At 38.7% G+C, this 27,168-nt stretch overlaps 4 protein-coding genes across 5 annotated transcripts in view; 3 read left to right on the top strand and 1 right to left on the bottom strand.

The window, feature by feature from the left end:
* LOC121327163 (mediator of RNA polymerase II transcription subunit 26-like) overlaps positions 1 to 1,160 on the top strand; it is a 4,198-nt gene extending 3,038 nt beyond the window's left edge. For both annotated transcript variants that reach the window (XM_041271011.1, XM_041271012.1), the window contains exon 3: positions 1 to 1,160. This exon is cut by the window's left edge and continues 1,252 nt beyond it. In XM_041271011.1, the coding sequence (XP_041126945.1) occupies positions 1 to 188 (188 nt within the window). In that variant the 3' untranslated portion in view covers positions 189 to 1,160.
* Positions 1,161 to 1,185: 25 nt separating this feature from the next.
* LOC121327063 (SCL-interrupting locus protein homolog) lies at positions 1,186 to 14,061 on the bottom strand. Its single transcript, XM_041270859.1, has 17 exons — positions 13,785 to 14,061; positions 12,391 to 12,479; positions 11,862 to 11,969; positions 11,627 to 11,742; positions 11,117 to 11,301; positions 9,684 to 9,931; positions 9,358 to 9,441; positions 9,100 to 9,186; positions 8,728 to 8,875; positions 8,076 to 8,185; positions 7,524 to 7,638; positions 6,298 to 7,362; positions 5,825 to 5,975; positions 5,338 to 5,556; positions 4,641 to 4,855; positions 3,931 to 4,199; positions 1,186 to 3,514 (listed from the first exon to the last, which is right to left on the bottom strand). The coding sequence occupies exons 2-17, from the start codon at positions 12,474 to 12,476 to the stop codon at positions 2,737 to 2,739; spliced, it is 3,984 nt and encodes a 1,327-aa protein (XP_041126793.1). The 5' UTR covers positions 12,477 to 12,479; positions 13,785 to 14,061; the 3' UTR covers positions 1,186 to 2,736.
* Positions 14,062 to 15,930: 1,869 nt separating this feature from the next.
* Positions 15,931 to 18,737, top strand: LOC121326419 (39S ribosomal protein L55, mitochondrial-like). Its single transcript, XM_041269674.1, has 3 exons — positions 15,931 to 16,185; positions 16,921 to 17,122; positions 17,652 to 18,737. The coding sequence occupies exons 1-3, from the start codon at positions 16,130 to 16,132 to the stop codon at positions 17,799 to 17,801; spliced, it is 408 nt and encodes a 135-aa protein (XP_041125608.1). The 5' UTR covers positions 15,931 to 16,129; the 3' UTR covers positions 17,802 to 18,737.
* A 1,075-nt stretch (positions 18,738 to 19,812) lies between these two features.
* LOC121326483 (sodium/glucose cotransporter 4-like) lies at positions 19,813 to 21,998 on the top strand. The gene is made up of 2 exons (XM_041269764.1): positions 19,813 to 20,243; positions 21,630 to 21,998. The coding sequence occupies exons 1-2, from the start codon at positions 20,186 to 20,188 to the stop codon at positions 21,815 to 21,817; spliced, it is 246 nt and encodes an 81-aa protein (XP_041125698.1). The 5' UTR covers positions 19,813 to 20,185; the 3' UTR covers positions 21,818 to 21,998.
* Positions 21,999 to 27,168: the final 5,170 nt, after the last annotated feature.

The raw sequence follows: 27,168 nt of genomic DNA, 5'->3' as shown, positions 1-27,168 counted from the left end.
GTATTTCTGGAGTCAGCCGAGAGGTCTCAATGGAGGACGTGTCTCGACTGCACACTGAAAACTGGCGGGGAGTTAACGGTTGTTACGACGACAAAGGAAACTGGTATGACTGGGCGCAGTGTATTTCATTGGACCCTTATAGAGACGAAGGAAAGTTGAATATTTTGCCTTATGTGTGCCTTGACTAGTGTCCCAGATTTGCTATAATTATAAAAAGTCACTTGGCATCTGCAAGCTGTTCTGAGCAATGACATTTGTCAGAACGTACAATGTTTACAACATTCTAGGACTACCCCATTTGGCACTGTAGTGTATTCTATCCTTAAGGGTTTACTCTTGTTCCCCAGCTTTAGAAGGTAGACACAGGGTAATGAAACAGAATCATTTCTGGTCCTCAGTCACATAAACAGGATGCGGGTAAGTAAATGATGAAGTTTCCATGGAAACTTCATCCATTTACAAAGCATTAGCATTTAGACAGAACAAAATCAACTCATTTATTCTTTGTAAATACAGGGAGAAAAAATAGGTTATTTAGCCATTTTTAGGCAGTTGAAAGTTGTATTTCATTGCTGACTGGTTATTTCAGTATTGTTTGGAGACTACTTGAATCTTTTTGTTTTAAATACTGCACATTTATTTGTTATCAATGTTTTGTGTTTGATTCATATGAAGACTTTTATGAACAGGTAATACTAGCAGCGACTGGCTGTTATTATCAGAGGGGTATATGGATACCCTACTCGTTTCCCCACAAAGATTAGCAAAGTTTGAAGAACATTCTCAAAAACAGCAACAGGAGTGACACCTGGGAAATAAAAACAGGCAATATAGTTGTATTTTATATTAATACTTGTTTGTTTTCACAGTGAGTGAGGAGTGTATGGATTGGGATCCTTTAGGATCCTAGGAAAATGTCAAATAGGTACTAGAAACCGGATGAGCACTGATGTGCCGAATGGCATCCTCTGGTTAACTATGCAATTCGTTTTAAGTTAATGCCATTTACGCTTCAAAACAACTAGACAGGTTATGGATCAATCATAAATTAAGCACATCAGCAGCACATTTTTCTCACGACAAAAAATTGTTTAAAATTTAATTTTTATTTGAGAGAGAGAGAGAGAGAGATAGAGATATATATATATATATATATATAATCAAATAAATAACACACACACAGCTGGTTAATCAAATTGCTCTTTATTTAAAAACTTGTAAAAATATAAAATATTAATAAATACAAAACATACACACATGCAAACCAGGTGCATTATATTTAATAACCCCAAACACTTTTTTTTTTAAATAATTGAAATTTAAAAAAAGAATACATAACACTGATTTTGGTCACACACACAAGTAAGAGTTGGAGTTGACTGAACTAGAACAGAGTGGTTGTAAAAGCTGTGGGGCCCTCAGATTAGCTGGGAATGCGAATGTGCAGATGGCAGTCACAGCAGGTCTGTTTAAAAGTCCCATATATAACCCATAGGTGGAGTGTACTAACATGGGAGGGTCTGATAAGCAGACCACTGTGGGCTGCAAACAGTGCAAATCAAGAGACACACACATCACACTAAAATCCACACACAAACATGGAAAGGAACAGATATTAAGGCACATTTCAGAGGACTGGACCAATAGAAGTAGCAAGCATGCATTTCTAATTAGTAGGAATTGGCTTGTACAAACAGTACTGTTGCTACAGGCAAGAGAGAAACTGAGTTTGTAATCCATAGCACCATTCATTCAGGAAAATAGGTCAAGTTACTCAAAAAAAAAAAAAAAAAAAAAAAAAAAAATTAAAAGGGAGTTGTCCAATTAAGACATGCAAATCACTTTTCTTTTTTAAAACTACACACCACATTTACACATGGTTCCTAGTGCTAAACATATTCTTTAAATGCTGTAAACAACTCCAAAGTGTGTAGGGAAATAAATGCATGATGTTTGTTTTGTCTGGAATATCCCCAAACCGTTAAGTTGATTCTAACCTTAAAGTAAAGATCAGATTGCAAAATCGCTATTCCCAGTGGGATAATTATTATTATGAGTATTATTTTCTACACAACAGATGCTATTCAAAGTGTGGATGTTTGCAAAACATTAAGTAACAGGAGACTCAACAACCTGGGAAAAATCTACAGGGCAAATTTTGAATCACAACTTGTTTTTCAAGGTAATACATTTTGTGCAAATATACTAAGGCAGATTGTTGGATACTTAAGGCAAGTTCAAAGCTGCAATTTCAATCAAATTCAGGCTACTTATGTATATTTAGCATTTAAGCATAATTTTTTTTTGTTGGTTTCTAAAGAGGTACTGTATATCAATAATATGAAAATGAGAACAACTACTCCCATCAGTTTAACAAGCTAAGTGTGTGTCCTTTTTTGTAGCCCCATATTGCCAATATATAATATGACGGGGAACAAAACTTTGAGAAACAGATATTATGTCAATGCTAGGAATCCTTACTAAAGTTCATCATATTTTCCTTGGAAAATGAAAACATTTTTGAAGGATTGGTTAAAACATGGAGATACTGTTTGCATTGGATGGAAAGATTTGGGATAATTCAAGTGAGAGATAAATAAAGCTTTCTGGTCATCCAAAAATGTCATTGTAATCCTTTTGACACAAAAGTTCTGTAAACATTATTCCTAAAAAGCTGCCAGCCTGGTTTAATCCAGATATAACAGAAATCTTTATAGTCCTCCCCATTTGTAAAACTCAGAAGAGTTTGGGAAGCTGCCGCAGTCTGCTGACATCTAAAAAGTTCTCCACAGATCCCTGGCTCTCCATATGCTTGTGTGTTACAGGGGAGTCATGCATGAGCTTGTCTGGGAAAAACTGCATGCCATTTTCCTTGTCAGGGGTGTGAGGGATGTGAGTAACCCCTGCCAAAGGCTTCATTTTGGGTTTCAGGTCCCTGAGCATCTGCTGGGAATCCTGGTCTGAGAGATGCTGCTGCTGGGAGGGAATCTCATTGGTAATGTTTTTCAAGATGTTCCTTTCCCAGTCGTTGCACACCCTTGCACCACTATTCCGGTGCGGCTGCTGCTGGAGCAACTCTTGCTGTCTTTCAGTGCCCCTTTCAACGTAGTCCTTCCTGTAGGTGGTCTCAATCTGGCTCTCACTGGCCCCCTCCTCCTCTTCCTCACTGCTATCCTCGCACTCAATGAGCCCGTACCTCTTCATGTATTTCCTGGTAGCGAATGACATGTTATTGGGAGACATCAAGCTCATGCCCATCATGGTCTTCTCTGAGGTGGTGTTGTGCTGCAGGATGATGCTGAGGGACTGGGACTCTTCTTGACCGGTTTGGCGCCCCCCTCTGCTCACGGAGAGCTGGGATAGCTGCGAGTCATTCAGGTACTTTAGGGCTATGGCGTTGGCTTCCAGACTGAGGTCCACACCGCTGGGGCCGAAGCCACTCATTGCCATGTTCCCAAAGGACATGTAATTCAGCCTGGGGAGGACTGCCTGGGGGTATATACAAGGCCGTGTGCTGAAACAGGAGAAAAAGACAAGTCAAGCAACTGACCTTTTGTAACTTGAGAAAAAAAATCTTAGCTGGCATATTTAAGATCAGAATTTTGTCAATTTTTTAAATACAGTAAGGCTTATGTAACTGTATAAGTAGCATACTAGGTTCTTTGGAATACGATAGTGTATTATTCGTCCCTATATATTATACTGCTTATTTAATTGTTATAAAACTTGGTTACAACAATCCTTACCACATGCTATTGAGTGTATTAATCTGGGGGATGTTTAAGACTAACTTCACAGTATTTTAGATGTAGGACATTTTAGGTATTGTGTGTTCTTACCCACGCAGACAGACAAACAGGCAACCATACAAGCAAAGAGAGTGACAACATAAACACATTATAGAAATAGAAAATCTACAATTTACGCTACCGGGCACTCTCCAACTGGGACTTGGTTTTATTGCCTTTCACACAGCAGTCCGGGTCAACCTTCACTCCCAAGTGTTCCAGCTGTTTCAGGGTGGCGTTCCGGACCCTGTCCTTGTCGCTGTTGCTGGGGGCTGACTGCTTTTTCCAGCTGCTGCTTTGGGACACAGAAGATGAATCCATGGCCCCCGTTTCGGGGTGCATGGCCTGTCTCTGCCCCGGCTCCTCTTCATCTCCAGACGAAGAGGCCTGCAAGCGGCTGTTCACCTGGCCCTAGAATCAAAACACAGCAGGAATAAAAAAACATGATGCACTTGTCACTAGAATGTCACTGTGGTAAAATAGCTTTAAAAACCAAATATACTATGGGAAATTCCGCTTTATAAATACAGTGGAAACTACAGTATGGAGTAAAAATGTCTTTGAAAGAAAGAGTGAGTGGAGCGCACAAAGAACATTTTACAGTACAGCATTTAAGGACAGGAAAAACCTGCTTGGTGAGCAATACACCCTCGATGAATAATTACTCAGAAATCTGTGGATATACATACAACCTGTAGGCATATCTCCAAATAAAGTTTTAGAAACTAATAAACCATGTAAAAATCATTACATAACACTGTCTTTATGAACCCAAATAAAACGTAAATGAACGTTTAAAAAAAAAACGTGATTATATATATATATATATATTACACACACACCAAAACTTACCAGCAAGTCCTGATAAAATTTCTGCTCATTTTGCAGTTCACTGTTTAGCTGATAATTCACTTTCTCATTTTCCTGTTTTTTTGCGTCCTCTGCTGGCGATGACTGGATGCACATGCTGACACTCTCCCCAAGTTCAGAGCTTTGGAATGTTACCTGGGGCCCCCGCTCATTCCAAAACCGATGTGAAGAACTGAAGATAAAACAAAAAGGAAAAACTAAAGAATAAAAATGAGAAAAGGATAACATACATGAAGCAAGTTCTTCTAATTAAAAAAAGGACTCAACTGTATAATGTGAATTGTAAAAAAAAAAAAAAAGTATAGAAGATTGGATTTTAAATACATGCAATTTAAAACATCTATTGAAGACTAGGAGTGTGGTCTGGTGGTTAATGAAACGGGCTTGTAATCAGGATCCTTGTGCTCCGTTTTTGTTGCGACTGCTGCCGATGCATAGTTCACACATCCTAGTCTGTGTAAGTCGCCTTGGATAAAGGCATCTGCTAAATAAACAAATAAACACAATGTACACTAACAGACAGATGGGCATTAGCACATAAGATCCCACGTTTTCCATGAGTATCTCTGCTTGAACGATTAGATTTTGATCCTTTTTGGAAAGCGCAGGTCTGCTAATGCGCTACCTCTGTCAATAATGCTTTATTACATTTTATTTTGGTTGAGTGCAAGCTTCTAAATACAGACTTGCCTGGCTGTATCTGACACAACAGACTCCTCTGCAATGACCTGGGTGCTCTCTGCAAAGCTGTGGATATCGACAGCCTTCAGTGAGGAAGCCATGCTGTCGCGAGTGGTGTCTTCCTCAGTAGTGAGAGAGATGCCCATTTCATTATCCTGGGACTCTAGGATCGCCACCTCCTCCTGACCCACAGTTGGGCTCCAAAACAAGCTTGCTCCTTAAACAATAAAATTACAAAATGTTAAAAATGCATAATACACACTGCTTGGAAGCTGTCATTCACCCTCAAGTGCACTAACAAGAAATTCATTTTTCCCCCACTTAGTGAGCTACTGTACAGTTTCGTCCTTGCTACAATGTAGTTTTCTTTAGAAGGTTGTTTAGTTTAAATAACTATTGAAAAACTGTATTTTAAAGCCCCTGCCCCACCTCCCAAAATAAATATCTGACAGAAAAAAAAGAAGTGTCTGCTGTGCTGCCCTTACCTGTGCCCACAGCAATGCTGACACTCTTCTTCACCTGCACGCCCACAGCAGTCTGGGTTTCCGTGGCAGCAGACTCCACCTGCCTCCCTGACTGTGGAGGGGATGTGTGAGAGCAGGGTGGGTTACTCTGAGCCTCCAAGAGCTTTTGGATCTAGAAAGATTTTAAAATGTTAAGATTATATACAACCTAACTCAGAGCTTTGTGATCGTGATATGTTTTAAATAACTAACCACATGAATATGCGCTTTTTTCTTGTTTTGTTCACGTCAATTAGTAAATCAATTTTTACAAATACTGGATGTGGCTGGGTAAAACCTTGCCGACTGCAAAACTCTTGATTTTTATGCACATTTTAATCATGCATGCTCATGCAATAGTGGCACAGCAGAGGGGTAGCATTTAATTTACGGTGGCAGCAAAAGGACTGTAATATTTGAAAAGTATGGGGACTGGTTTTGCTTGCTATACAAACCTGGGCTTGGAGCACTTTCAACTTCTTGTCCTGCTCCACAAGAATCTTGTAAGCATCTGGAGGTAATCCCATCAGTCCGATCTCAGCAGGGGCCTGGGAGATAGGCTGCGGCACGTAGGCAGCCTGGCTGAGACAGAACTGCCCTTTAGAAGGACTGGTCTTCTGGGTATTCAGCTCTCCAGGCACCGGAAGAGCACTATTATGTGCAGAAGAGCCTGTGCCCCCATGTGAACCCTGACCGTTTATTTGACACATTGGGCTGCAGTGACCATTGGACTGGCTGCCCATGCCCTGGTGGAAGGGAGAAAAGCTGCAGTCATGAGCCGGGGTGTCCGACGGGCAGTAAACAGGGCTACCACTGGATGCAAAGTTGGGAACACCTTGCCACGAGTTTACTGGATAGTATGGCAAATGACCGCGATGCTGACAACAGCTACAGAAGCTAGCAGGGTGCTGGTTCAGACTATGAGGCGCCGAAAAGGGCATGTGGAAGTTAGACGTCCGGGCTGGTGTTTGTGCACTGTGTGGCAGGCCACGTCTAGCTGGTGGATTTCCAGGGGAGGGAGGTCTTTGAGTGCTAGGGGCTCCTGGTCTGCCAGCTGGGGAAATGCCCCTCTTGGTGGCAGAAGGCAGGTGCCCTTTAGGCTGATGAATGGAGGTGTTGGGCGACTGTCCACTATGTGGAGTTGATGATGATGAGGAGGAGGAGGATGTGGACGAAGCTGAGGATACAGAACTCTTCCTGAGTGGAGGACCTCCCTTCCAATTAACAGGCTGGGAGTGAGCAGGACTCACTCTGCCTTTGCAGACCTTCATTGGCTGGTTTGCAGGAGTTGGAGCGCACCTTACTGGAGATGACCCAGAGCATGATCCAATGCTGGGCTGCCTTGCCTCTGGCTGCAGTTTTTGAAGAGGCCCAGTACTTCTCATGTATTGTTGTGGAGCTGAAGCTAGAGAAGGTCTGATTCCAAAACCTTGTGGACACTGAGCAGCTTTATTGGAGTCTATGAAGCTGCCCTCAAAGACAATAGAGAGCTCCGGCACCGAGGGATGAATCCGATGTATCTGTCAAAACACAAGTGCATGGATATTAAGTCAGGAATTAAAACCTACATAAAAATAACTGCATGCGACATAAACTGGAGGCCCAGGGGTCAATTTTCACACGTCAGAGAAAGAACCTGTTAACTCCTATTAGTCTATGAAGCTTTCATATTTAACTGTACCTGCTGGCTGGCAGGGTGTGGGCTGGGGGACGGTCTGGGAGAGAAGTCCTCATCCTCCACACCCGAGTCGTGGTCACTCACAGACAACTTGTTAGGAGGAGAGTTCACCCGAGAACTTAGGAAAAAGAAAAATGTAACAAAACATTACAGAACAGATTTGAACTGAGCTCGCCCACTGGCATGGCACATGGTAATTCTTCAATTTCAGTTAGCTCAGCCATTGTCTAGAACGTCAGGTGTGAATTTTGCATTCTGTATATAGCCTGAATGAAAATGTGTAAAAACACCAAGGAGAGGAAGCCAGAGTGAATGGACTCCAGACACGTAGCAACTCAACCACCAGATGCCAGCAGAAAGCCAAGGATCAATGCCACAAGCCTTCTTGTAATGTTTTGTCAAATGTTACTATTTTATTTCTAGCACTTCTGAATGTGTTATGATGTTGCATTTAGAGTTACTGATGAAATACTCACTGAGTGTTTGACAGTGCATTGTGTAGGCATCCAACATATCGTAGATCTATAAAGTATCCCCCCCCCCCCCAAATCATACCTGGTGAAAGACATGCGGGCCGACACCTCCTTAAAGAAGTCAGTCTCCTGGTTCTGGCTTTCTGCACTAAGTTCAAACTGGGTCGGCTGTCGGTCTGATGGATTCACATTCTTAATTAAAGAAGAAAAAAACTAATTCAGTTTGGCCTGATTTGCTTGCATGTCCCAATGCCATCTTTAATCATTTAAAAACATTATATTCCCATTTGTTTAGCATTTTACACTCCAGTGGTTTCAAAAGGTTTTAAATGAAAGCAACAAATAAAATAAATGTCCCTGCAATCAAATTTTGATATATATGCTCTTCAGTGAGTTACAGTTAATTTCATCTAGGCTTTCTAGACCAAAGGTCGAGTAATTTATGAACTGTCACAGAAACCAGAGATATAATTGTTTTCCTGTAGTTCACTGAAGAGGCCCATCTATTATTTTTTATAACACCTGCATACCCTTATGATGATAATATTAAAGACGAGGTTCAGTAGTACAGTTTGTTTTTTTTTTAAACCTAGTGTTTCAGTGCTGTACTAACGTATTCTCATTTTGTTGATCATTAGTGAACATTTCCATACTGTGGGTGTTGGAGTGACATTTTGTATAAATGTTTTTAATAAGAAAACATATTTATATGCAATTTAGATAAATGAACACACCTTAAAAAGGCTGAGAGATTCTGTGCTGGTTAGCAGTTGAAACCCGAGCTCCTGCTGTCTAGTGCAGAGACGACACTCATAGAACTCTGGCTCCTTGTGTGTGAGGGAGTACAGAACAATGAGGAAACCACCACCCTCGCTCACAACCCTGCAACAAAACAGCAGAACACTACTAAGAATACAAGCATTAAAGAGACATATTAAACTTTTTTTCAAACAAAAAAACATGCTTCATTCTAATTTCTCATGAGCAGGGATGGACAGTTTAAGCCAGTATCAAACGTCAATTGTGAAATCAACGACTAACAATAAAGTGAAGAATGGTATTACCCAAGACTATAATTAAAGTATTTCAACAAATAGTCGTCCTACCTGTCCTGAAGAGATGAGCTGAACAGGTATCGGAGGCAACAAGCCCAGACCCGAGGACTGTGGATATGGGTAATCCCACTTAGCCATCTGCAAAGAACAGCAATAAAGAACAACCGTTACAAGGATCAATAATATGTAAAGGGTGAAGACCGAACTGCACTTGTCTTTCCGATAGCTGGTGACCCTATCACAATTTTATTTGTCTTACAACATACGATTTCTTTCTCTTTTTTTAAAATACGTTTATAATACACTTACATGCCAACAAGAGGCAAAGTATAAGCTTTTGGATCTGATTCAAGCACCAGGAGTAGTTTACGGGTTTGGTCCATGGTAAGGAATCTGTAAAGAAACAAAAAAAACAAACGCATTAATTTACAGTTCTGGCTCATAATATACAGTTGTGATATTGAATGAATTACAGCGGAATGACAGCGCTAACAAAAACACCCTTTTCACAATTTGAGAAACACCTCTATTCTGATGTCCAGCAGGGAATGACAAAATTATAAGCAGTGGGTCACCTAACTACCATTTCTGTAAAATACATTTATAACAAAATAAAAAAACACACACAAACTCACCCAAATTTACACACTCCCTGAACCTGTGCGATGTTCATGGGGCTGGTCAGGTTCCTTGCCAGTGCGGTAGGGATGATAGGAACTGGTTTGACTGGCGTGGCATCCAGAGTGTTGGCTATTGTGACAGCTGCCCAGTGAAGGTTGAAGTTGAGGTTATCCATGTGCTCTGCACAGGTCAGTCGTGCTCTCATAGTCAGGAGCTTTGAAGGGTCCAGGGTTTCTTTACTGCAACAGTGTTGCTGAAGAATCTGTTGAATAAAGGGAAATTATGTTTCTTGTGTTACAAAAGCAAAAAAGTCAACCAAGTGTTAATGCCCTTGGTATAACATTTTCAGCTGGTTTCACAGCCCCTGATTAGCACTAATCTTGGATTATCCAATGTTAGTTTAGGTAAGGTATTACAAGATTAGTGCAAATTCGGGTCTGTGAACCAGCGGTTAGATTTTTCGGATAATATTTAAGTTTTATTTAATGTCATCGAATTACATTAGCATTATTTCTATTGAACACCCATATCTTTGTAATATTGAAATATATTAATTATGCCTTTTGTATAAAGTCCCATGTATTTAAAAACATATTTAATAAATACAAACAGGAAATTTTGTACAGTATGTATAATGGTGAATATATCTGTGTAACTACTTATACAGCTCCCTGTATGTTTTAAATAAAACATATAGAATTTATGGAGCATATTTTATCATATATTGATAAATACAGAGCTGACTAAAGCTGTTATGTTGTGTCAAAAGAATGCTTTAAGTGGCTACCTGTCGGAAGGCAGACAAACAAATCTAATGCAATTAGTGATTTGTTCACGATTCAACAGTTCCAACCATCTGCTGTAGACAGACTGTGTAACTGCCACACTGCAAGCATGCAGACTCATCAGGTGAAGTTGACAACATAAAGAAAAGCCCTCACAATAAACTGCAACTCTGCAGAGAAGTGCTTATTAAAAAAAAAAAAGGTGGCCAGCTGGGTTTTCACTAAGCCTGTGCCCTTGTCCTATTTCTAACTCCAGCTGCATTATAAAGACTAAAATTATTCTGTTTTAACCTGTTTATCCAACGTCTTATTGATGTACTTAGAAACAAACCTGTTTAAAACAAGTTTACAAAAAGCACCACTCAGAAGAAAATCCAAGCAGAAACCAGTATTTACAGTATAGCACAATACAATAAAACTGCATTTAAACTGGCAGTACCTTGATTTGAAATGTCATTATTATCGCCCACTGGGGATGAAATCCCCTCCAATGGGGATATAGCAGAGGCAGTCGTACGTACATCTGTATGTCACACTTGCATATACATCGCATATATATTGTGAAAACCGCTTATCCCATGCTTATGAAAGCTGGTATTGACATTAAGAATATCAGATTCTGGAGATATAATAAATATACTGTGATGTATTTCTTTTTATACCTTGAATGCAATGAGGAAGTCTTCTGCAGAGTGCACTATAGTGTCTCCAGAAGCAGGGCCTGTGTTCACTGTGCAGGGAATCAGGAAATCTCCAGGAAGCAGGGCTGTGGGCACCTTCCCTGGCGATTCAGGTATCTCACGCCCTGGGTCAAACCGATCCACTGTCAACGTGACACCTTCCTCATCTGAAATACAAACCAAGCAGAGGCTAATCCAGTAGTCCTCAAACCCTGGGAGAGAGCGCTCTATTGGGGACGAGGACAGGGACCCAAAAACAACAAATAAAGCTTTTGTCAGTTTTTTTTTTTTTTTTTTTTTTTTTTTACTAGCACACTAGATTATATGCTTTTGGTCGACTGAAATATTTGAATTCCTGCACTTTCAAAAAGACAGGTGCTCCAGATCGGTAGTAACAAGCAGAAGGAGGACGACAGCGGGACTAATACATATGTTTATACTGGAGCTGTACTGTTGTGTACACTCAGGTTTATCATGTGTGAAACAGCTTACCATCATCCACCTCCATTGAGCCAAGGAGGAAACAGGAGAAGTCATTTCTGTTACTTTGGCGGGCATGACGATGGGCTAATCGCAGGGTTTTCTCCATAACCAGCAACCTTGGGTTTCTTGGAGAAAAATAATTAAGATCATTTTAGCTTTAAAAAACACAAAAGTAAGTAGAAGTAAAACGGAATCTATCAATCGTAAAACAAACAAAAAAACAACACAAACACAATTGACTAACCTGTAGTAAGATAGGTGCAGACTGATCATATCTCCAACTGGTGCTGGATCCCATAGCGCAATTTTTGTTTTAGGAAAGCTGATTGGAGTTAGCATGTTTTCTGCAGACCTAAGGAAGAGAGGCAAGAACTTAGTTACTCAAAAACGGACATCGACTGCTTTAGAACTGCTCATTGTAATTATAAACACCACCAGCCCTTTATACCGTGGAACAAGTTTTAAGTTCAGGCTTCTTGTCCCATGCCATTTCACCAGTATTATAATTGTGTAACAAAAATAGCAGTCTCTTAAATAGGACTCCCAACAATATAGTTTATATAGCAGTGTATAGAATATATAAAACAAGCAATCTACTGAAAAAATATGATTCTCAAATCAATTCCAGTACTTAGTACATACCTAGTTCAATTATTTTGTACCCTAAAATCTAACATAAACTGGAGTCAATGCTAAGTAAATATATCCCATTTTATTTTTAATTCACTCATTACAGGTATTGGACCTGCTAAAGAATACAGTTTAACCATTACCTGGGGCTCCTCTGGTGGTCAGTGTTATTGTATGCAGACTCCATTAAGTGGGAAGGAATGTTCTTTAAGTTCACCTGTACACTCATTTCCTAATACACAAACAAAAATGTTAAATATATATTTAAAAAATGTGAAGCAATTGTGAGTCAGCCAACAGCATAATCAAATTGACTCCTAAAAAGTGAAACTAAGAAATTGACATTTACTATAAAATCAGAAGTCACACTATTAATAGGCATGGTATTGAAGATCTGATCTGGCAATTACATGCATGTAGAAACACAAGGTTGTCTAAATACAAGGATATAATTAATTGACCATTGTAATAACTATAACATTAACATGTATAATATACTATATACAAATAAAAAAATATATTCTGCATAGAGTAAAGCTGCTGTTACTGAAGACAGACGCATTGTTGTTTATACCTTGCCTGATTAAATAAAAATAATATATAAATAAAAAACACACATATGCACATAATTACATGACTTCTAGCCTTTACATATTTGTGCATTCTTTAAAACAAACAAAAAACAAAATTCATTAGGCTAATTAAAAAGATGTCTCACAAATCTCAGACAAGACCCTCATGCATAATCGAATCTGAATTTAGTCAACTGCCTACAGTATTAGTTAGAGCACAGACAGAGACTTATTATCAACTCCACATTTTATTAAACTGCTTTGGAATAGAACCAGAAATTGTCTTTGAGACTAATTTCTAATGGTCCAAGATATAGAAAATATACATATTATAGTATTGCAACGCTTGACATGAATGCAGTTTTCCCCATATGCACAACTGCCATCAAACCAAGCTATTTAAATACTGTGTAAGCAACATCCTGTGACAGACGGTCATCGCCTACAGTTCTGTATGAATGCGAGTAGATTAACATTTAATAAAAACACTGGCTGTTTTTTTTTTGTTTGTTTTTTTTAACTACTAAACTATTGCTGTGATAGAAACAATATTTCAGTTTATCATAACAAATGTAGTTACCAGCTGGACCGAGTATAACCCTGCAGAACGACAGCAAACAAAACTTAACCCTATTAAGCTTAACGACACAAAATTTGTCAACATTTACTTTTTTTTTTTTTTTTTTTTTTTTTTTTTTTAGCGTGCTAGTTCTGTTCCGTAATCTGTGTAAATGTATTTATATACAGACGCTTAGATCCTAGTTTAACCAAAGTCAAGACAGACGCGAGTCGGGACTCCAAATACTACATCGGGTTTTAACTTTTTAAATGGCAGCTTGTTTTTTTTTTTTTTTTTTTTCACATTCGGAAAAGCATTATATGAATTATTTGTAAATATACAAAAAAAAAATGTTTCACAGAAAACACCTTGACTGTTTTAGCAGGAGAAAAGTTAAATATCTTACCAAATCAATGCTGCCCAAGCATCCTCTGTAGGTTGTGAGCGTGTAGAGCAAACCCGCCCTAGCTTTCTTTCCCCGCTGCTTAAACTATAGCCTGCCAATATATCCACCCCACGATATCACACACAAAACCAGGTTCTAGAACAAAGACACAACCCAAAAACAAACTGTGAACTTCTTTTCCCTCGCTACGGGAGTTTCGAGCGGTACTAGACGCGGCAGTGTTTTGTTGTTTATAGTATTTCCATAACTCATAAAACACACCAGTCTCAACAGTGCAGCCAGGACCGTGGCCTCTGGGTAAGAATCAAATGTAAATATTCCTCATTTCAATGGAGCGGGGTCTGACCAATCAGACTCTGTCGGTAACTGCAGTGGCCAATCAGCGCTCCAGCACACCACCCGCTCTGCCCACCCGGGATTTTTTGAAAATATGGCCCTATAACCGCCAGTCATTCGAAACAAACATGCGCCCCGCTTGGCTTGGAGGTTTACATGGCAACTGCTGAGAAGGACGGCAAACACCTCTATTTATAAACAACAGATACCCGTAAATCAGAATATACTGACTGTACTGTTGTTTATAGAAGATTGAATATGCAGAAAGTAATGTTTTAAGACTAAAAAAACAAAGGCATTATTTCTGCAGTGCGTTTTTTAGTTTTTTTCTTGTGTGTACGATACTATGGTATTTAAAAATATAGTTCCCTAAAACAAGTCTCCTTGTCCAAATGTTTTGCTTGTGATTGAAAAAGCCATTTAAAAACTCCATACTGCTCCTGGTAATTTCTGTGTCATGCAATTATAGTATATTCACACAGAGTGACATCATGACAAGCTGGTTTCAAAGGTCGTGTACTACTAATATTTAACTTAAGATAAGTACAAAACCCGCAAATAGTTGTTGGGACATAACGGCTTTCCTAAAAAGTAATAATAAATGTTATATTAAGAACTGCCATAGGTTGGATTATTTTATTTTTGTTTCATCCATGTAAAAGTGGGAAAAATATCCTTAAAGATTTTTTTTAGATATACGTTTTGACGTCTGATCCCGTTTTATTCCAAATTGGCTTTTTGTGCACTTTTGGTCCGACCAATGGCATTAAACAGAGATGGTCCCAAATGACTTGGAAACAGACAGCAGTGTGTTACAATACAATTGCTCAAGGGAGGTGCAATTACTAATCTGAATAATTATATGCCTCGATTTATTCTACTGCCAGCACAATCCCTGTTGGAAAAGTTAATACATCGGCAGATGTTTCCTATAAAGGTAAAGTCGTTTTGTAACAGATGTCTAGAGTGTACAGACTTCAGACCGTGTTTTTCTATTGCTGCAGAATATAAACGGAAGATTTTTTCAATGGCTTGTATTGTTGCCAGTGATAATTAACCATCTGACCACTGTCTGTAAAGATGTACAAATGTGCTTCTCAATACAAGGGGAACGACTTGTTAATTTCACCTGGAGAGTGACATAATTTTTTTTCATTAACTAAGCAGCTGCTTCTCTTACTGACCGACGTGCGTTTTGTGTCCTGTGATGGGGGTTGACCCTGAACTTAGACACTGCTAAGGTGAAAAGGCACTTTAGCAACACAAATGAACAGGCGTTTAATTTGAACTGTTTGGGCATGAAAATGATTTCTTATTTTGAGGTTTCATTTTATATTATTACTATATTCAGGTTAAAAATGTGTATAAAGGAGTAACTAAAACAACAACTTTTAATCTGCATTTTTACTTCCAGTGTGGACTGCTCAATGAGATAAATCATTGTAAATAGCATCCCGAATCTTCCACAGTTGTTTTCTAGGAGTTTGGTCTAAAGCGTCAGTCCAAAGCCAGCCTGTAAGACTTTAGACCTAACTAAAATCAATACATCCAAAGTCAAAATGGTCGTTTACAATGTGCAGATTTGTACAAATGATTAAATAAATGAATGCGTTTAGTATAGAAGAAATATTTTCAGTATCTGAAAAAATAATGTAAATATAATCCACAGAACAGGATCCAGAAATTATAACATACACATGGAAAAAGTATCATGACTGAAAACGAGTAACATTATAAGTGTGTTTATTATTAGGAGAAGTGTGTCCTTCGGAACTATAGCTTCTACACTTCTAGATTGCTGTTTGCAGGACGGGGTGATATAAACTAAGCACCGGTGTGGTTCGTAATGTTAATGACCTTCTTTAAAGAGCCCTTTACACGTTTGAATGCGTGTTACTGTTATTTTCGTTCAACGTGGGGAAGAAGGGTTTGTGTTTATAGGAAGCAGTAAATAAACTGCAGTGAAATATTAATTTTTACACGGTAGAAAACAGTCTGAACGAGAAAGCATGACGACACCCAGGATCTGGCGAGCAGCGGCAATTGCGAGATTGATATACAGCAGGTAAACTACAGCACACAACCACATCAAGTCCGTATGTTTGTGTTCGTGTTATTGTTTATGTGCATGAAGTGTTTTTCCCCTCAGTTGTGGATAATGCTGAAGATGTATATTTGGCTTCTACAACAATAACGGCACTATACTCTATATGAGTAACTTATATATAGCGTCAGTTTCATAGCGATATCCCAATCGTCTAACCGTTTAATTTATAACGAGATTCTTTATTTGAAAAATCGTTGGTTTTTAACTGTCACCCAGACCTTATCGACGGAATTACTGCATCTTTAAATTCTGTATAATGTAATAACACCCAGTAAAAAAACAACACATTTTCAATGCTATGCTGCTGCTAACTTAATGCAAATTGACCAGGGGCAATGCATATGGGATCATTTAATTAACTGTACAGAGAAGAATAAGGCTTCCCAACAGCTTCTGTCAGTCAGTTGAAGGTTTAAAAATTCACACTAGTCCTGCACCCAGTCCTTGGTTACACAATTCCCCTTGTGGAGAATTATACTAAACTGACTAGGTGCCAGATCTAAGCTGAATTACACTCCGGTTACACTAATTACAGAATGAATCAGTCTTACCTAAGTTTTTGTAGGTTCGTCATACTTCTATATTGTACACAATGGTATTAATATAATGGCTGTTCCCAATGCAGTATTTACATCAGCCCTGATCATGGTATCATATCAATTATCATTGTGTGTCATTTCTTTTCTCTTACAGTTTTATACAAAGGGACCTCACCAGAAGGTTTTTGCCTGCTGCCTGTGCCTTCCATACCACTTCAGTTGAGCAGGATTCCAACAGAACGTCGATAGTGCGCTGTGGAAGGCAGAGTTATGGGAGAATGTACCCAGTCCTTCTGGTAAGACCAGATGGCTCCACTATCACCATCAGATACAAGGAGCCCAGGAGAATTCTCATGGTAAGGAAATCGTTGCTTGACTCTTCAGTCAGCTTTTGAAAATTGGAGCCATCAGTGTGACTATTTAATAAGTCCACTTTTTTTGAAACCGAGAAAACAGATCTGGGATACCAGTAGGTTATGTTAACGGGTTACCTCCCTGACTAGCGTAACAGCCACATCTTTCTGTTGCCCCTTTTAAAAGTCACTTACCTATATTACTACTGTGTATTACTATACTGTTGCCCCTTTAAGTGACCTGACTGAAACTGATTCAATTGAAAATGAATGTTGTGCTGCTTGTTCAACTAGCTTGACAAGTGAGGGTTTACCCTAGAAGACCCTTACACCAGGTGCAAAAAATACTGTTCAGAGGGATATTATAATAGAAATCAGACTCAATATTGAAATATCGAAATGTTTGTTAGAACTTTTTATTTTTTATGAATTTACTTTGGTTACTCAAATGACACTATTCTCTCGCTGAATGCACCAATTGTCAAACACGATCACTTTTTTGCTGTATTTTTATTGTACTTGTGCTTCTCAGATGCCAGTGGATATCTCCACGCTGTCTGAGGCGGAGAGGAAAGCCAGACTGCGCAAGAGAGATCCGAAGAGGGGGGCGGCCAAACGAGGGCAGGATGAGTTTGAGGATGACTTTAGAATAGACGATTACAGCAAGTTCTGGAAGAAGTAGTAGCAATGACTGTTTGAGCAGCATTGGGACCACTTCCAGCAGTTCCGTGCAGCTTGTTGAAAGTTATTAAATTATCTTAATTTCAGTTCTGTGGAAGTCTTCCTATTTCTCTAGCATGTGCCACTTGCTTCATTTATATAAGCAGTGTTTTTCAGTTTTCGGATGGTGATGAACCCTTTTTATTCTGGGTTTAAGATAAAAAAAAAAACAAACAAAGTTGACCAACGTAAATGTAACATTTTCAGATTCCTCCTTTACTGCGAGGCAGTAAATTTAGAAGCTGTAGAAATGTTGCTCTGATAACTTGATAATGTACATACACAGTATAAACATGCAACTGTAATGGGAGGGCACGTATATGCAAGATCAGCACATAGGCTTGGGTGTAGGATTATTTTAGGAAAGAGATGAAAAGCACAAAGTCAAAATCCGATTTAAAAAATGTTTTTGTCACAAGGTACCGTGCTAGTGTACAGTAAAGCATATTTATAAACATCTCAGCCCCCACGGCTTGCTTTTACACTGATCTTCAGCTGTAAGGGTGCTTATACTCACATAGGCACATGTACCTATTTGCAGGATAATATGGTATTGTTATTTATATATTTAATATTAACCCTTTATTACATTAACATATTTTGAGCCTCAAAGTTTTGCTGATGTACAAATATCTGTGGATACATTTTTGTAAATGTTAACTTTTTCTCACAATTGATCATGGAACCAAAAAGAACCGCAAAACTTTGCCTCCAGGCATACACCAGTCTCACTCCATATCTTCACAAAATTATTACTCATTTAGACAGTATGCATGTATTTCTCTCTTCTACCCTACCAGAACAGACTATCAGAAATGAAATGACTTTGATCCATTATCCATGCAGAATTAACAAAGGCACATCACTTTATCCTTCCTAAATAAACCTACTCATTTTATTTTTTCACATTGGACATTTGTTTTTATCACTTTGGAAATTCCCCCACTCAATACTGTTTTTATGGTGATCATTGAAATTATATGGGAAATATTGGGTAGTTTTCTTAATTAGTAAGTGTAAAGTGATCTATATATTACAGTTCTTCTGTACTTTGATGGTAATATTTAAAAAAAAAAAAAAAAAAAAAAAAAAGAAAATCTGCCTGTTAAACATTATAAATATAAAAAACAGTGAAATTCTCAGAATTGAATAACATGCTTAGTTGTCTATCAGCAAGAAAATAAAAATATAACTAACATATTGTAGGTGATTTTAATTCACTTGGCAGGCACCATCTGCAATTGTCTAGTTTTGGCAAGACTGCTGTATCTCGCTGTTTGTTCCTTGTATGTACATTCCACAATATATGTGTTGGGGATTATTACCAGCCTTTCAGCGTGTTAATAATTACAACTAGGAGGAGAGCTGGCCTCGTAAGTTCACACTGAAAGTGTTTTGACAGGGCTCATTCACACACAGCTATTATGAGCCTAGGAACAGAAGCCACCACGGGCACCTCCGCCACTGATTCGGAGAAGATTTTTGCCTTGGAGATTCCCAACAAAATATATTGTCATATATTTTGTTTCTGTGATCGCAGTGGGCATTTGGGTAAGTTCTGCAAGCATGCCATTAATCATCGTCTTAATATCTTGTGAACAAAGGTATAGTTCAAAGTGAAATCGTATCAACAACTTTAGAAAAAAAGAATAAACATTTCAAAGCCTCATGACACCCTACATCTTATTGCACTTACAATTAACTTCATAATTGTGCTATATTAGCATATATTAGCATTTTGGTGTACAAGAGCAATTGTTAGATGGCTTAATCATTACAATGTGTGTGTGTGTGTGTGTGTATATATATATATATATATATATATATATATATATATATATATATATATATATAATAGCCTATATATATTATAATATATATATATATTAGGATCCTCCTGGTCCTTAATTAGAGGCATCTCCGTTTCTAAATTAGAGGCCATCAATGTCCTACCCCCAGCCATTCTGTTTAAAGACTGGTGACACCATTAATTTGACCACCAGTGTGTATGTGTGTTAATTATAATATTATATTTCTTTATTACCTATTTTACATCTTGCTGTATGTGGTCTATATGATTTGTGATGTTTATTTCTGCTTAGATCCTTCTTACTAACTACTGCTTCTGAAACAACTCAATGTTCTAAATTCATATACTGTTATATAAAATAATCAAATTAGGCATTTTCTTTCTTTTTCATAACAACAAACACATGTCATAATAAACAGCAGAAACGTTAAGTATTCTACAGATTCAGTGGTATTCTCTCTTTTTTTTTCTCCTCCCTCCCACCAGACAATGTGGCCTGTGTGGTTCCCTCGGAGTGTAAGCGGATTTGCGGAGTGATGGTGGGCTGTTCAAATATAGCCTACCCCAAACTAGTAGTGGAGCTGATGCCAGTCGGTAAGAGACACTTCATATTTTATCTTTCATATTCCTGTAGCTACACTTCTTATTTACTGCATACATTTTCCCCTATGGGTCATGGGATCAAACAGGTGGCAATTATAGCCTTGTGGTTAGAGCTGAAGGATTAGGAGGCAGTCTGGCCTGGTGGTTAAAGTTTATTAATGGGACGCCTGGTGGCTTAGTCAGAGCCCAGAATTGTAGCTTTAACAGTGAAAATCTCCTTGGAGAGTCAGTGCTCTAATGCTGTATATCCCCTTTACCCCAGGAACCTGTGCATTAAGCTTCAGGATTTCTGACTTAGTTTGTATTCTGTACATGATGAAGGAAAAGTATTGTGATTCCTTCATATACAGATTTCTTTGCACAGTTACTATTTGTATTCCTTATGCAATGTAGCAGACATGAACTTTGTATATGTGAATAGGTATCGTTTAGTACTGTTAGTCAAGTAAAGTTGTTTAACTTTGGGTTTTGTATCGCACATTTGCTTGAACTTTAGTAAAACAGCTGTGTCTAGGGTGTTTGTCAACTCATTACGCTGCTGACAAATGTTGGGACAAGGTTTATTTTGATTGTATTTATACAAATAAGGATGCTACATGAATTCTGAATCTCCCAGTCACACAAAACTCATAGAATAGGATATTAAACTGGATATTAAATTAAATATTATGAATGCAGCTGGAATGCAACCTCTCTCCGTTGTTTATATGAAGCTTGTTCAAATGACCTGGTGGACGAGACACAGCAAAGCCCTTCTTTTGGAGATGGGTGACTGCCTGTCTCAAACCAGAGAGAGAGAGAGAGAGAGAAATGGCAGATATAGTTTTCTGATGCCTGTCAGAATATTATACAATTGGACAGTATTTAGCTGTTGGGCGAGAAAAATGCATTTTCAAAGTGGCAAAGGCTTTGTGAAACATTCCCAGCCTCATACCTATTGTATGTGTATTTTAATGTGCACTTGGAGAACGATTTTCAATTTGTAAAGTTACAAAACTAGGAGTAATCACAGCAGGTATTTCATTTAAGGCAGTTTAAGTTAGGTTGTTAATTGTGTTTATTTTTTTAGGTTGTTCTTATTTTGTAACTTGTAAGGTTTTAAAAAGTAATTTACACTTTACTATTTACACTTGCTCTGAGAAAATGCGTTGCTAATCAGCCTTAGTCGTTAAGCTACGTCTTAAGAACCACTCACCCACCTGTGAGGACACTTGATAAGGACATTCCATTGGCACAAGACCTTAAAGGTAGTGGTGGGCAATAAAGGGTATCGGGGGAATTGGTTGATAAAATCCATCTGCACACCCCTAATAACCAGTGGCTCTGTTATTTAACCTCATTAACGAGGCCCCACTGTGGCTGTCCCTCTCTCACCAGAGCCCTCGGCCTGGAAAAAGCTGGGTCTCTGGTTGTGTGGCCTGTCCAACAGGCCCCAGCCAGAGATGAGTGTGGAGAAGAGAGCAGAGCAGGAGAAGAAGCTCACCTGCATTGAGGAGCAACCGTTCTGGAGAAACTTCTGCAACATCAACGCTCTCCTGCTGCTCACTGTGAACGTGTTCCTCTGAGATTACTTCTCATGAGCATCACTGAAGAGGTGTAGATACTGTATACACACACACACACACATCACTGCAGAGAGAGGTGTAGATACTGTATCTATACACACATATCCCTGCAGTGAGAGGTGTAGATACTGTATACACACACACACATCCACACACACATATTCCTGCAGAGAGAGGTGTAAATACTGTATACACACACACACATCCCTGCAGAGGTGTAGATACTGTATATACACACACATCCCTGCAGAGAGGTGTAGATACTGTATATACACACACATCCCTGCAGTGAGAGGTGTAGATACTGTATACATACACACCACTGCAGAGAGAGGTATAGATACTGTATATATACACACACACATACATCCCTGCAGAGAGAGGTGTAGATACTGTATACACACACACATCCCTGCAGAGAGGTGTAGATACCGTATATACACACACATCCCTGCAGAGGGGTGTAGATACTGTATATACACACACATCCCTGCAGAGAGAGGTGTAGATACTGTATACACACACACACACACATATTCCTGCAGAGAGAGGTGTAAATACTGTATACACACACACACACACATCCACACACACATATTCCTGCAGAGAGAGGTGTAAATACTGTATACACACACACACATCCCTGCAGAGAGGTGTAGATACTGTATATACACACACATCCCCGCAGAGAGAGGTGTAGATACTGTATATACACACACATGCCTGCATGAAACCTGTGTCAGCTAGACTAATGTTTTATTTGGGGTGGCCTACTTCATGTTATTTGCAGTTTCTACTTGTGAGATGTACAGTATATTTTCAAACGAGCTAGAATGATCCTGCATCCATTTGAACACCAGAGGGCAGTATTATCATTTTCTTCAGTGTTTCCAGATCAATTTGGTTATCACCCTCAGTAAGTATTAATGTGTTTTTTTTTTTTTTTTTTTGGCTAGTTTCTGTAAAACAGCTCAGCCTGTAAAGTGATCGCTGACTGTCTCTGATCTCTGACTAATGAGGGATTTAAATGTTTATTAATATCAATCAGATTGCCAAACCCAATTCTCAGTCAAACACTAATGCACTTTTTTAGATGCTGACAATGAGTCTTCTTAGGACATTAAGCAGCATGTTCCCCTTCAACTGAAAAGTACAGAAATAGCTTAATGCTTGGTGTATTAAATGAGTAGACGCTGGCAGGACTAAGTGGGTAAGAAACAGTATTTCATATGTATTTAACAGAGCGGAGGCTAAGAACGAACTGGCGACCCTGCAATGCAAGACAGCATCTTAACCGCTGTGTAAAAGAGCTGGGCTTGCCTGTATTCACTGACAGGAGACACATTTGCTAATAGCAGTGCTGCAGGCCCTTCACTGGTCAGATAGCGGTATAATGAGGGAGTGCACTATAGACTTGCTCATTTCCAGGAGCTTACGAAATGCTGCAATACATTTTTCTTTGAGTACTTATTTGCCTGGGATTCTTCATCGGAAAGCACTATTATTTATACAGCAGGTCTTGCCACTTTCTGTTTGAATCGTTTCTGACCAGCTGAGCTGAGGACATGCTGTGATTGAGTGGGGTGGGAATACTAGGATCCAAAGACAACAATACAAAAGCGTCGGGAATGATAAAACTCACTAACCCACTGGGGGTGCCAGGATAAAAAAAAAAAAGGTTAAAACCTGACAATCCCACATTTGTACCATCTTAATCTGAAACTTTTCAGATCTTAGGAAAGCAGCTGAGTCAATAGAACCTCTTCAGAAATGAGTGAATTTCCTGCTTTATTCACAAACAGCCTTGCGAGCAGGAAGCCAGGGTTTTACAGGTGTCTGAGAATTGCCTGTGCAGCTGGAGCTCATCACTGGAACAGTTAACCACTTAATGCTTGGCCTGCTTTGATGAAAGCTTTAATGACTTACCATATGCGCTAAATGTGTATTTAATGTGGGTTACTTTATTGCAGGCAAGGATGCTTATGTTAAACAAATACTGTTTGAAAATATGTTTAAATGGTACACAAAGAAATAGGAAACCAGAATTATTTTAAGCTAAACTCAAAGCAGCAGAATGCACTGGACTAAGGTAGGCCATGCTCTGGTTCTGGAGCCCTGGAGCCAGCTCCGGGACCTGGGGTCACTGGAGCGCTCCGGAGTGGAGCTGGAGCTGGGGTCACTGGAGCGCTCCGGAGTGGAGCTGGAGTCACTGGAGCGCTCCGGAGCTTGGAGCCGGAGCAGCACTACTATTTCCTGCCTTTCCCATTTAAAAAATCCTTCCTGAATTATTCAGTTTAAACATTTGAATGAACAAAATAAATAAGTATATAAAATAACTAAATGTAAATGCAGAACTTTAATGAACATAATATTTCTACTGATATAAGGGGCTGCCCAAAATGATCAACTTGAATCTTGTATTCTGCTATCTGCAGCCATGATCACATAGCTATTTACTATTGACTATTGTATGTTAGCACTGCTCTTATCGGTAATGTGATATTTTGTAACATCTATAAGTTGCCCCAGATAAGGGTATATGCTGAGAAATTAATAATAAATAATAATACTAAATAATAATAACGAGGACAGTTAATGAAATATTATTCAATTGCAATTCGAGACGTACATAGAAGGCTTGGATTGAATAATAAAATATAAGCTTGGTGAAGATTGGTACAAACTGAAGGCCGTTACCATGTTCACAATGTAGTTTGTGACAGACATGTCACCTCTATTGAGGACCTTGCTTTTTCATTGACTTTAAGGTAAAGTAACCAAATCTTTTAAAATAAATGAAAGAATCATCTAGATTTGAACCCAGTCTCCCAAAGAGGGACAGCACAGCATTTCACTGAATTATTACAATTGCACCAAGCGTAAAGCTGGCTCCCCTGCTGCGTGAAACACATTATTACATTTTGTGATATAGACTTGGGAATAAGTTGTGATTCTCAACTTGGTTTCATTTGTGACTTGAACTGGATTGTAAGGTTTGTAAGGTAAATTAAACAATATTTTTGAAAACGAGGCATATGTGCCTCATGTTGGATTTGAACTGATTTACTGAAATCATTTAGTTGTTTACTTGATATTTTGTAGGTTGCTGATAAGTACTGAGTATTGCAGACTTAACCAATGTTAAGCACTGGTATTCCCCTAGAGGTTTTTAGAAGCACAATGTTTGTTTTACCTCTTGTGGTGATAATGTGCATCTGGGATTCTGTATATGTAAAGACTATAATGGGTGCAGGTAAAAAGTAAAACACCATGCATGGAATGTTGAACCAGAGTCAGAATCAATTCTGTGGTCACTTTGCAATGTGGACTGATGGGCATCTGTTAAGACCATCAAACTAATTTGCCTTTAACCTGAGCCTGCTATTAACCCAGACCTCCAGAGGTGCTGGAGAATAAGCCTGCACACTAGTGTATGAGATGACCACCTCGCCAGCCCATCAGGGTTAATGTGCATAGTGCTGCAGTTATCAGGAAAGCTTGATCACCATTGGCCACTGGGGAGGAAGCTGTGTGTCCCACAACATATGGCACTGTGCTGACTCCACTCCCAGCAATTAGTTCTGCTTTGTTAATGAGAAAGTGTAATTGGGCATGTCAAGAAGGATCATTTCAGATTTTGCAAGACAGGGAAAAAGTTAAATGATCCCAATCAAATTAAGAACTTGTGTGAGATCTATTTATAGTATCTTATATAGCCAGGCTATTGTTTGAATGATGTAGCTGGTTTATTTTCACAAGGTATTTTTTTGTTTGTTTTATTATAGCCAGGTGTATTATTGCACTGCTAAGGAAGCCACAGTTAGTTATACACCTTGCCTGCTAAACCTTGTACTCTTTTTAGTTTTAAAAACAATCATTATCTAATAGCTCAGAATGAACAGAACTACTGACCAATGAGAAGTACGGTCTCTATATCACATACAGATAGAATTCTCTGCCGCAAAGTTGCATTTATTTTGTGCCTGAATTTTTTTTTTACGTTAACATTTTTTAAAAATATAATAGATTGAATTCAGTTACAAAACGTGCATCTAATTATTAACATTCTGTGTCTCTCCTGTAACAATTATATCCATTTTATTTTATTTTTTTGAATGAAAAACATTTATTTTTGACAGTATTGAAAATGGAGCACGATATGACAGTAACACAAATACATATGTGGACAATTCTTTGGAACAGGTTAATACTTAATTATTAGAACATATATTGTAAAAAAATAATTGTTTAACAAAATACGAGTGAATGGTGTTCAAAAGGAAATGGTGCACTCTCTGCAAAGTCCTAGCTGCTGGGTCTCCCTGGTGGACATAATCCACAGCTTATAATACGTGCTAGTAACTACACCCATTTCTGATTTGAATACAAAGCCAGCCATTCAGGTACAGATCAATGTTTGAATCAATTTAAAAATATTGTTGTTGAACAATTCAAGTGTCCATTGAGGTCCTATAGTAGATTATTAAACACAGAAACACCACAAAAGGCCTGTTAGGAGGTGCTTGTGGCCTTCCTGTACATGTTTCTGTATATCTTGTCCATGCGCTCCTCGAACGCGGCTCTGTGCGGTTTCTCTTTGAACTGAGCGGCCCGGTTTGACCAATACTCTCCAGCATCTAAATGCACCAAGGGGTTGCTGAGGAACCCAGAGCTGAAGGAAGAGAAGAAGGGACAAGTTTCTTTATGGGAGTCATCACAGTGTGTACTCCCAAGTTCAGAACTGTGTAATAGTTTGCATTTGTAACTGTAACTAATATGACCTGTGACTTCGACATGTGGAACCCCCAGTGGTATAAACTACACGTCACTGGTGTCAGTATCTTGAAACGGCATCAGCATCTACTAACAAAAGCCCAAGGCATAATTTCATCAACTAAGTGGTTTCCCAGATATTGCCTTCAATATCTTGTCCAAACTTTTAAATTATAAACAAAATAGGAATTTTGCTTTTTGAGCTATAACTGAGCTTTCAGGCATCACTTATAACCCCTACTGCTATAAGTACAGAAGATGCATATTTGAATCACAGGGAGGCTTATGGACTAACCATGGTTTTATGATATCAATATCCAACGATCTTGATTAACACAAGAACATAATGATCCTTGGAATAAAAACTACAGTGCTTCTGGTATTATAGCACCGGTGACCGTGTGGCGAAAGGATGCCACATTAGCAATTCACTGGAGGGCGGTACAGCAATTGATACAGGGTTCATACAGGACATGGTCAGTAAAATTCAAGGACTTTCAAGGACATTTGATTTAATTAAACAAATATTCCATCTATGTACCAAGTGCATTGAAAACTAAGTATAACTATTGCAATAT

This window comes from Polyodon spathula, chromosome 14 (assembly GCF_017654505.1).
Source record: "Polyodon spathula isolate WHYD16114869_AA chromosome 14, ASM1765450v1, whole genome shotgun sequence".
Taxonomy (NCBI): Eukaryota; Metazoa; Chordata; class Actinopteri; order Acipenseriformes; family Polyodontidae; genus Polyodon; species Polyodon spathula.
This window is presented reverse-complemented; position numbering and strand designations above follow the sequence as displayed.

Bases quoted from the DNA above. Each gene is read 5' to 3' on its own strand.
- LOC121327063 (XM_041270859.1), bottom strand. From the start codon at position 12,476: ATGAGTGTACAGGTGAACTTAAAGAACATTCCTTCCCACTTAATGGAG. The intron at 5,557-5,824 runs GTAAGGGCAGCA...TTATTGTTTAAG, and splicing joins CAGCATTGCTGTGGGCACAG to GAGCAAGCTTGTTTTGGAGC. The intron at 4,856-5,337 runs TTTAGAAGCTTG...TTTATTCTTTAG, and splicing joins TACAGCCAGGCAAGTCTGTA to TTTTTCCTTTTTGTTTTATC.
- LOC121326419 (XM_041269674.1), top strand. From the start codon at position 16,130: ATGACGACACCCAGGATCTGGCGAGCAGCGGCAATTGCGAGATTGATA. The intron at 16,186-16,920 runs GTAAACTACAGC...TTTCTCTTACAG, and splicing joins GCGAGATTGATATACAGCAG to TTTTATACAAAGGGACCTCA. The intron at 17,123-17,651 runs GTAAGGAAATCG...TGTGCTTCTCAG, and splicing joins AGCCCAGGAGAATTCTCATG to ATGCCAGTGGATATCTCCAC.
- LOC121326483 (XM_041269764.1), top strand. From the start codon at position 20,186: ATGGTGGGCTGTTCAAATATAGCCTACCCCAAACTAGTAGTGGAGCTG. The intron at 20,244-21,629 runs GTAAGAGACACT...CTCTCTCACCAG, and splicing joins AGTGGAGCTGATGCCAGTCG to AGCCCTCGGCCTGGAAAAAG.